Source organism: Anarrhichthys ocellatus, unplaced genomic scaffold (assembly GCF_004355925.1).
Source record: "Anarrhichthys ocellatus isolate YVR2014 unplaced genomic scaffold, GSC_Weel_1.0 scaffold185, whole genome shotgun sequence".
NCBI lineage: Eukaryota > Metazoa > Chordata > Actinopteri > Perciformes > Anarhichadidae > Anarrhichthys > Anarrhichthys ocellatus.
The window spans coordinates 119,820-130,108 of NW_022280215.1; the positions used below are offsets into that span (position 1 = coordinate 119,820).

At 42.1% G+C, this 10,289-nt stretch overlaps 1 protein-coding gene across 1 annotated transcript in view; it reads left to right on the forward strand.

Annotated features, from left to right (window-relative positions):
• The first annotated feature begins 1,593 nt into the window (after positions 1-1,593).
• Positions 1,594-10,289, forward strand: part of LOC116400616 (ralBP1-associated Eps domain-containing protein 2-like) — a 21,358-nt gene continuing 12,662 nt past the window's right edge. The window contains exons 1-3 of the mRNA XM_031878535.1: positions 1,594-2,035; positions 9,206-9,329; positions 9,654-9,823. Of these exons, the coding sequence (XP_031734395.1) occupies positions 1,853-2,035; positions 9,206-9,329; positions 9,654-9,823 (477 nt within the window). The 5' untranslated portion in view covers positions 1,594-1,852. The remainder of the gene's footprint in view (positions 2,036-9,205; positions 9,330-9,653; positions 9,824-10,289) is intronic.

Below are 10,289 nucleotides of genomic sequence, written 5' to 3' on the forward strand. Positions count from 1 at the left end.
TTTCATGTTGTGCTGTTATTTTCTCTTCCATTCAAAATAAAAGTCTTATTAGAATGAACTCAACAAACGGGAGTAAAAACACAAGTAACTTCAGATTATTTTTCATAATTTGGAGCAGACTTCCACGAGTTTATTTCTGTTATTGAGTTGCTTCCAGTTGCAAAAGGCTCATTTCCGTGTTTTACTTCTCTGACTGTAGAACCACAGACTGCACATGTTTCCCTGAACAGATGATGGCAGCAGAGGCGTGGACTCATTCAGAATACATTTATTACTGACAAGCAGTGTTGGAACGTTAATAAGTACAATAACTGAGTATTTTAATTACTCTGTTTCTGTTTCACTACATTACGGAGGGACGTACTGTACTTTTTACTGCACTACATTTATCCAGTGGTGGGCCGTCAGGGCCAGCTAAGCCTTCTCTGCTGGCCTAAACAGAATCACAAAGTTATAGCTATTTTATCATTTACACAAAGACAGCTCCTGTCTTCCTCTGTTGCTCTGCTTCCAGCACAGCTTGCTTTAAGGAGAGCTTTTATCCAGTCAGATTCAGCCTCTATGTCTCCATGTAAGGAGAGAGGCCAGAGGCCCTCTAGACTTTGCAGATTAAAGTGAATGGGGACGATGTTGTTGATTGTCATAGTCTTCAACCAATCAGATCTTTAGTTTGACGTGTTGGGCGTATTCTTTGACGTGCCAGTGGCACCGAGGTACCTGCTAAGTACGTCTGCATTAACGTGCGCTGTGATTGGTCAGTGGGCCAGCGTGTGACTAATGTGAAATTTAAGGAATCTGGCAGAAGTTAGTTAATTAAGAATTCAAATTGAAAGATATGGAAGAAATTATAACATCTTTAGGTTTTGCTTGGTGTAGTTTATTTGTAACTGAGCGTCTTGGTGTTTGGAGCTATGCTATGCTAACCTGAGGACGCCGTAGCACGGCAGGACACTACGGTGCTTTTGAAAACTTTTGGAGAAACCCGAGTGGATCTACACATCAACGAACACGTTCGCAGGGAAACGGAGCTCCACAACCGCGGTCCGCCCACGGCCGGTCCGCGCCTCAGCGCGCCGGCGCAGGTGGGATCCGGGCCCCGCTGCGAACCGGCGAAATACAACTGGGGAGGCTCGACTGTCACTGCGTCCATGAATCGAGAAGGACTTCTTACTGGAACTGACAAGAGTTCAATCCCAGTACATCGTTCACTTAAACGTCTTTAAGTGAACAGCATTCGGTAAGTGACAAACGTTTGTTTGTTTACATCGTTTGTTTGTCTATGTGTGGTTTCATGAATAATATTTGATGGCTCGTGCTCTTGTGTGGTGGAATGATTGATGTGTCATGCTTTGTTGTCATATGAATATATGTGACTGGTTCTTATGACTTTGTTGTTGTCATTGTGTTAATTACGTTGATCTTTATTTTTCATCACAGTGGCAGTGATGGGCTTCCATACTACGTCTTTAATAAAACAGAAAGTGATCCCGTGAAGAGAAGGAATCGTATTAAAGTTGTTTCTTCATCGTTGGATGTAAAATATAAAGCAGACTTCTTCCTGCGCTGTACCGCCCCCAGCAGGCGGAGGCCGGTACTGCTACAACCGGCCATAATCGGCAGTGGGAGTGGATGAGCCTTAAACCGGAGCGGCTCAGTCAGTCTGATCCTCCCCAGGAGCGCTCTTATCGGGAGGGGACACCGCCAGCTACACTCCGACTGGAAACGGGAGCCGGTGTCCGGTGCACCGGCATGCGTCGATCTGTTTGCTCCTAGTGTTTCCCTCTCCAGCGGCGGCGGTGCCCTCCATGCGTCAGCACCCCACCTCTCCCTCCCTCCGACACCAACACCGGGAATGGATCAGGAATCCGGTGCGGCGGCGCCCGCGGGGAGTTTCATCTCCCTGAACGAGCACGAGCAGAGGTATTACTCGGGTCTGCACAGCCTGTGTCAAGCCGACGCCTCCGGAACGCTGTCGTCCGGTAAAGTGGCGGAGCTGTTCAAGGCGTCTCAGCTGCCGCCGGAATCCCTGCACAAAGTGAGTGTCAGCTGCTCGGTCGGTCGCATGTTATCACGTGTGAAGGGAGCTGCGGCTGGAGGGCAAAAGAACCTCTGGTGGTCACTGAGCCGAGGTCTAGAGGATCCATGAGATGCTTCTTCTGTGCAGTTTTATTTCTGGTGGTTTGGATGTTGCACGTGACAGACGGAGGTCTCTCTGCACTGGCAGCTGCACATTTTGTCTGCATGTCCCCCTAAGTGCCTTTGTGGCCCTGCAGCATTTCAGTCTGTTGATCTACAGGAAATATGCATTTTATACACGGTTGTGTTCAGGGACAGGCTTTTAGTTGTAGTCGTGAAAACTAGAGCTGTCATTTCAAACCACCAATCAAAGCAGAGGAGACTCCGTTACTGCAGTGACTGTTTCTAGGCCTCAAAATGCATTTTTATAAAAAAAGTTAAATTTAATGTAACTGATATTGTAAACAAATAATAATAATACTAACAAGTATATGTTGATCTTAGTGAACAATCTGCATTCCAGCAAAATGCACTTTCATTTAAAGTGTTTTCATAATATTTTGGCAGCATGTTGAGCATTTTTAAGTACCAAGTTTGACAATGTGTCTGAAAAGAGAAACTCAAAAATATATTGCTTTTCTATGTCTTTTCCTTAATAAGTCCTCTTTCTCTCTTTGTTTGAACGGCTTACACTTTGTCGTTCAGCTTACTTGAAAATGTTAAATCAACCGGTTCCCTGATATTTTCCTAGAAATATGAACTCTTGGACTTGTGAGGATAACTTATTTTTTACAAGTACTGCTTACTTATCATAACTCAGATCTTTAAGTTGTCTAAATTGGTATTTTATAGTCAATCTTAGTAATGGTTTTAAGTTGACTTTACTCAGATCTCTCAATTGTCTAAACTGACATTTTATAGTCAACTCTATTTGTGATTGTGAGTTAACTGAGCTCAGGCTTTGAGTTGCCTAAACAAAGTTCTTTTCAACCTTAATAAGCTTCTTCACTTTTAAGTAATGTCAACTTATTACCATTTACACTGTAGGTGTGTGCTCCATATTATGAATCCTTCTTGACTCAGTTATGTAAAGAGCTTGTTTACTATGAGCAGAACCTTCTTGATGGTGTTTTTCTAGAAAATATAAACCAAGCAACGTGACTCATTTGAGCTTATTTTCTTAATAATTCATCGATCGTTTTGTCCAGAACATGTTTGAAAGTGATGAAAAGTGTAAAAGAAATTCCTGTCGACTAATTAATTAGTAGATTTTATGGAAATAGACTAAAAGTAGGGCGGACATTTTTACGTTGTCATTTGTACAAAAGAAAATGGCGATTGTTGTTAGTTGTAATGGCGACAACCACGGACTGTGTAGTAGAAGTGGACGTAGTCGTGACGTCGCTCATCGGTTTGTGGACTGATGTTATGAAGCCTCGAGTTTGGTGATTTCACTGTCGCCATCTTGTCTTTCTCTGGAGCAACAGGGAGTGAGGCGGAGCAACTGTCACACATTTTCTGTAACCAGTGTAGCATGATGGAATTAGCTGGTGAGCTAACTAGCCAGCTGTCCGCTAGTTAGCTAGCTAGTTTGGGAGGTAGCGTTTCCTTCTCTAGAGCGATGGGGAGTAAGGCTGATTGACCGTTAGGCTCCGCTCTGCCGCTGGCCACCAGCCTCATTTTCTGTAACCAGTGTAGCATTAAAGCATGGGGGAATTAGCTAACTAGCCAGCTAACTAGCTAATTCTAGCATGCTTTAATGCTACATTGGTTACTGAAAATAAGCCAAACAAAGTTGTCACTCAGATGTTGATAGCAATGATCTTTCCGCTCCTATTTCATTTCTATGGTTGATTTAATCAACAGAGAATCGCACGAAAGCACCACTTAAAATATTGTGTCGATCAGTCATTCAGCGTGACAAAATCATAAAGAAATTACTAATTGACTGAAGAGCAGTTTCGATCGTAGTTTCCCAGACCTTAATGTGACTTATTCAGATCGTTTGTTTTGTCGGACATGTGGTTTATAAATCCTAAGTAATTCGTTATTAATTATTATTAATTATTATTATGAATGAGAAAAGTCCTCACAGTTTGGAAACTGAGATCAGAAAATGATTACAAGAAAAACTACATTTTGATTATCATTTATCAAAGTTGTTGGCAATAGTTTTTTTCTGTCTGTCATCTAAATATTTGACTAATTGTTTGAGCTCTGCAGTGAACAATTTAGCAAACCGTGCTTCTGTATTTTTAGAAGCACTTTTCCTATGATTCCACTGCAACCATTGTTTTCCCTTCGTTTCCATCACAGTGAACATTAATATTAAAGGTGAACTAAGAAAGGACAAAGTAACACATTCTAACTCGTACAAATTTAAAAGTTAAATTCAAGAGCAATAAAATGCACCTTGGCTCAGTTTGTCTGGTATGACCAGCCGTTAACTATGACCAACAATAGAAAGCATTAGTGAGAGATTCATACACATATACAGGACATTAATGAGTGAGTCTTGACTTCTCTGCGCTTGTGCTATTTTTACACTACGTTACACTACATTGAGGAAATGCTGTGCAAACTTTTCAAACTGCATTAACAAACAACAACAGTTTGACTATATGACAAAAATAGTACAGGCTTGATGTTCACTGTGAAAGAATAGACATTTTCGATACTGGACATAAATTAATGGAAACCAATGGCTGCCTGGAGCCGGAGGGGGGGAAAGCAACAATGTGAAATGTATATGATTTGTAGTTCAGGAGCTGAAACTTGCACAAAACAAACACTGGCATGGTACCATAAGTTTGCACCCACTATTTTTTAATCAAAGTATAATTTGAACCTGGAGATAAAATCATTTTATTTTTCTGTACAATCTCTGAGATAGAAATATCTCTCTTCATAGTATTCATTTAAAGGATGATACATAAGTGCTAAACAGTTTTTTCATTGGCTCCAGAACTACTGAGTCAGAGTACTTTTGCTGACCCATCACTGGGACATAAACATATTTTTCCAGCTCAGATGAACGCAGCAGGTTGCGCCGGGCCTCCGTTCATGACACTCGCGGTCCCCGTGGGACGATCCCGGCCCATTGTGTCTCTGAGTGGGTGTCAGGAAGTTTGGCATTGAGCTGCGCTTTCCTTCCTGTCCGGGCCTGGACTGCCGCCACACAGGGGTGATTGACACACAGCCTCTGAGCTGTGCTCGGCCCGGCTGCAGGATGTCTGCAGGATCGCTCCGTGGTCTCTGTGCTGGCTTCTGGGTCATTGTGTCAAACCGTCACACAAATGGTGCGTTTCCTCCGGGAATCACGATGACATAGGAGATGTGAGGCGGATTGTCGCTGTGAATATACACTTTGTTTTTTGTCAAAACAAGGTTGAATTTCTCTTCATGACCGAGTGTTTCTTTGTGGAGTCATGGTTCCCCTAACGTGAGCAGCTTTACAGAGGAAGGATCTTTATGTCTCGTCTGTGTTTACAGCAGATAAGGAGTTGGAGCAGGACTCTTCTCTTCTCCGGCTCCACTGTGGTGTCTGTGGAGCCGGCAGCCACTCAATCATCAGAATACAATCAATCTGTATGCTGCCCTCATGGACAGCAAACGTTTCCCATAATGATGATGATGATGATAATAATAAAAACAACTTTATTTATATTGCACCTTTTTAAAAAAAAAAAAGAAAAAAAAAAAGTTTAAAACGTGCTTTGTGTCACGGTTGGGTTTTGCTATGCGTGTGTGTGTGTGTGTGTCTCCTAATCATGCTCATTCTCTCCACCTGTGCCAAATCACCTGCCCCTGGTTTTTCCCTCTGCAAACCCCACTCATTTCCACTCACCTGCCGGCAATCCACTCATCAGCCCTCACCTATTTATACTCCCCTGCTTGCACTGTTCCAGTTGCCGGATTATCATTTGTTCCTTTTCCCTCCCCGTGGACATCTCTCGTGTTGACCCTCTGTGTTCCACGGTTTGTGAATGCCTTTTTGTGACTTTGCTTCATATTCCAGTTTGGACTTTTTCTGCTCCCGGTTGGAGCTGTTTTTGGTTTCTGTTTTTGTGTATGCTTAAGTGCCCAGTAAAGAGCCTTGCAGTTTACCTCTCATTGTGTGTAAGTCTGCGCCTGAGTCTCTGCGCCAATCCTAAACCCACACGGTAAACTGTGAACCGTCGCACTTTGACAGACAAAGCAAAGAAAAAGTGAAGCAATATAACAAAAGAAAGCCAAACAGTGAGGCCCAACAGAGCCAGACCAACTCAAACGTAAACACGGATAAAACGGTACATTTATTTTAATGTAAAACAATAAAATAAAAGCAGTAAAAAGACCGCATCACATAAAAACCAGCCTGTAAAAATGAAGTTTAACAAGTGATTTAAATGTTCAAAAGCAAGACACACTAAGGTCAACTTTAAATCCTTCATAAAACAATAGGTGAGACAATAAAACCAATCTATACAATAAGAACTTAATTAAATTAATTTAAATCAGAACAAAACCAAATCTTATTTACTTGAATTTAACAATAAAATAAAAGCAGTTAAAAGAACAATACACATGAAAGCCAGTCGGTAATAACGAAGCTTTAAGAAGTGATTGTAATGTTCTATCAAGAGAACATTTAGAGAGCATCATGGGAGGTTAGCCTCCAGTGTTTAGCGCTGTCTCACCCTTCAGTGTCTGCTGGAGTGAGTCGTCCGTCTGAAGGTGAGTCTCAGGTATGTGCAGCATGTTGACAGACCTTGTTGTGGAACCTGTCTGCTTGCAGAAGGTGTGGCCTTGATCCAGATGGAACTGAACACAAGACGCTCATTGTTTTATCAGCTTGTGGTGAGGCTGGTTGGTGTATTGTTGGTTTTTTGGGGGGATATTTGTGATCCTCAGAGGGTGAATCCTACTGACTTTGGTGGTCTTTACTTTACATTACAGTAATTCAGCAGATGCTTTTATCCAAAGCGACTTACAATAAGTGTATTCAACATTCAAGAGAACTACCAGTAGGGCTGGGCGGTATACCGGTTCAACCAGTATACCGGTTTTAATTTCCCGTATGATATGAATTTTTCATATATGGTCATACACACAGCCGAAACAACTGCTGTCGCTCTTCAACAGGCAGCAAAATATATTGTTTAAGTCTGAGCTAGTTTTCTTAAGTGTATTGAGAGGGAACCCTAGTCATGGTTATAACTTTATAATAACAATTAACAACCCACTAACGCGCTTTAACAGGGAAAAACACCACAACACAACAGTTTGTGACACATAAACTATTTGTAACTAATAATTGCATGCTGGGTACAGCTCGCTAACAGCAGTCTGCTAACAGCTGGGAGAGGCTCTGTCGCTCCAGTAACGTTGCATTAAAGAACAGAAAAGCTGATTACCGTAATATGTGTATTTGTTATAAATGTACGCTGGTACATAGAGGGTGATAAGAAGCTGTACTTGGAGGGGCTTAGGACCCAGGGGAATGTAGATGAAGGAAACAGGAAGTGATGGAACGGAAGACATGCCACACAAACAGCTGTTCACCGCTCGCTGGCCGGTTCTTTTCGGCGTTAATTAATTAATGCTTTAACGTGGAAAAAGAAATGCCGTGAAACCGCCGAGTCTTACAAAATACCGTCATATGCATTTTTGGTCATACTCCCAGCCCTAACTACTCGTCACCAGAAGTGATGAGTGCATCTCCTTTTTTAAACGAGCATCTAAGAGCGTGAACCCGAGCAACAGTACAGAAACAAACTAATATGAATACAATAAGTACTCTGACATTTCTTGTAGCGCCATCAGCAGTTTATATTTGTATACTTATCTTGATAAATATCTCAACATCTTAGATGGATTGGCACATCTTGTAAAAACATTCATGGTTCCCAGATGATGAGCCCTAACAGCTTTGGTGGTCAACAGCTAACGTTAGCTTTCTTCTATCTTGTCAAAACCTACATTACCCACAATGCAAGTCAATGACTGTTAGGTTGGAGTGTTAGGTGTTTCAGGGGAGTATCATGTTGGTGTAGCCTCAAGCGGAGATGAACAGCTGATGTGTTCGTGTCTTCATAATGATAAATGTCAGTTTTTCTTCACTGCGTTGCTGCAGCGGATGAGCTGTAATGTCATTGACATGAATGTGAACAGTAGAAGCAGAGTGCAGAGAGCTCTGTGAGCTTCAGAGTCGCTGGTATTTTGTGATTAACGGTTGATTTCTTTCAGTATTTAAAGGACTCACGTCGTCGGTCTCACTTTTCAAGAAGCTCCGGGTTTTTTTCAAAACAATATTTCTTTCAGTTGTAACTTGAGGAATTTATACACGGTTGTCGTCCATAATCCTCACTGCTGATCCCTCACATTATGTTCCTTTTATAGCTCCACTGTGTTCGTACAGCTTGTAACTTTTACACTACACATTATCTTTGGCCATGATGTAAAATCATCACGTTAAAGAAAAATACAATTTGCTGGTCTTAATATTTGCCAAGATAATATTTCCAATTATTTATTTTTCATCTGTGAGAGAAGAGGCTGGAGAAGTTTTATCAGAATAATCTTTTTAAAGTTTTTCAATTATTTCTTGTGTCAGGATTGTTTGTTGTTGTAATTCTCATTTCAGCCACAAGAGGCTGACGTGAACCACGACTCAATGTTCTTCATGTGACTTAAAGCATTCATGTTCGTGTTCAGAGTGCAGCGAGAAATTAAAGACAAAATAAATGCTTTTAGTTCTATTTAAAACACGAGGAAGTGTTTCAGCCTCTTGTGGCTGAAATGAGTATTACAACAACAAACACTGACAACTGATCCTGACTAAATGAGTAGAATCAGCTGTTTCACTGTTTATGAAAAGAAGGAACACACTCTGCTTTATGAAAGATGAGATTTAATATAATATATTCTTAAAGCATAGTTGTCCTTCAAAAATAATGAAAAACTCTTCTTTTCCAGGTGACTGATTTGTGTGACTGACAAAAACCTGTTTCCACAGATGGAAAGAAAACATGAAGTAATTTAGAGATATATTATTCTGGCAAAACCTTTATTTTTTCCACCCGTTCTTCTTTTGAGTCTTTGGGCTTCCGTAGTCTCTGTTCCTGAAAAGAGTGACACACTTTCAGCTGTATGAAACACGATATTTAATGTATAAAGCATCTTAAAAGACAAAACTCGTCTCCTCCAGGTGACGGAGTTGTGTGGGGCGAAGCGTCTGGGTTACTTCGGTACGCCGCAGTTCTTCGTGGCCCTGAAGCTGCTGGCGGCGGCCCAGTCCGCCCTGCCCATCCACCTGGAGAGCATCATGGCCAGTAAGTCGGAGGAGGAGGGAGGAGTCTCAGCAGAGCAAAAAAGGGGATCAGGAGATTACCTTGACGTGGCAGGATTTGGTGTAATCTGGTTTAAGTGGGTTTGTCCTCATTAGAAGAGCCGCACCATCAGTCACACCAAGACCTGAGAGAGAATCAGTTCTACAAGTGAACTTAATGGGTCATTATTAAAAAGTGTGTTCACGTTGATCTGATTCGTCTCATTCATCACACAGGAAGCTCACAATCAGACAAATCCTCTTTCTGTACATTAAACAAGTTCAAGATAAGAAAAGAAAGAAACTAATCCCTGCGTGTCTCCTTTAGATCTACCTCTGCCCAGGTTTGTCGGGCTCAAGACCGAGCCAGAGATGCGTTACTCTGTCGTCCCCCCGAGCATAGATGGTCAGGGGGCTCAGTGCGGGACCGGGCCCCCTGGGTCCGTCTCCTGGACTCCAGCAGACCGGAGACACCCGGAGGACCACTTCGACAGGAAGGTGAGCTCGGGATGACGTGTGTCGACCTCTCGCTCTCCGACGTGATTCTCTTAGAGTTTGTAATAAAGCACGGATCACTGAGGAGAGGAACGGTGCAGAGACATTCCTGTGGGCTTTAGTCAGCGGAGCAGAAAGGCCTCGTTGTTTGAGAGATTAGAGCAGAACGAGACTCCTTCAACGCTCCAGACCGCCTCCAAGGACCCGCAACACAAACCTCATGAAACCTCCATGTGCACATTAAGATACACTGGTTTAACTCATAGACATCACCATGAAGGTTTATGAAATGTTATGTTTAAATATGCAAATGAGGCATTGTCTAATGGTAACCTTTGGTGAATTTAGGAGAAATCTACAGACACAAACAGACAAAGTAGTAAAATAAACGTGTTATTTCCTCGTCTGAAGACGCGTTATAGACACACCAGACTCCATTCACTCAAACACTGACTCTACCTCTCAGGAC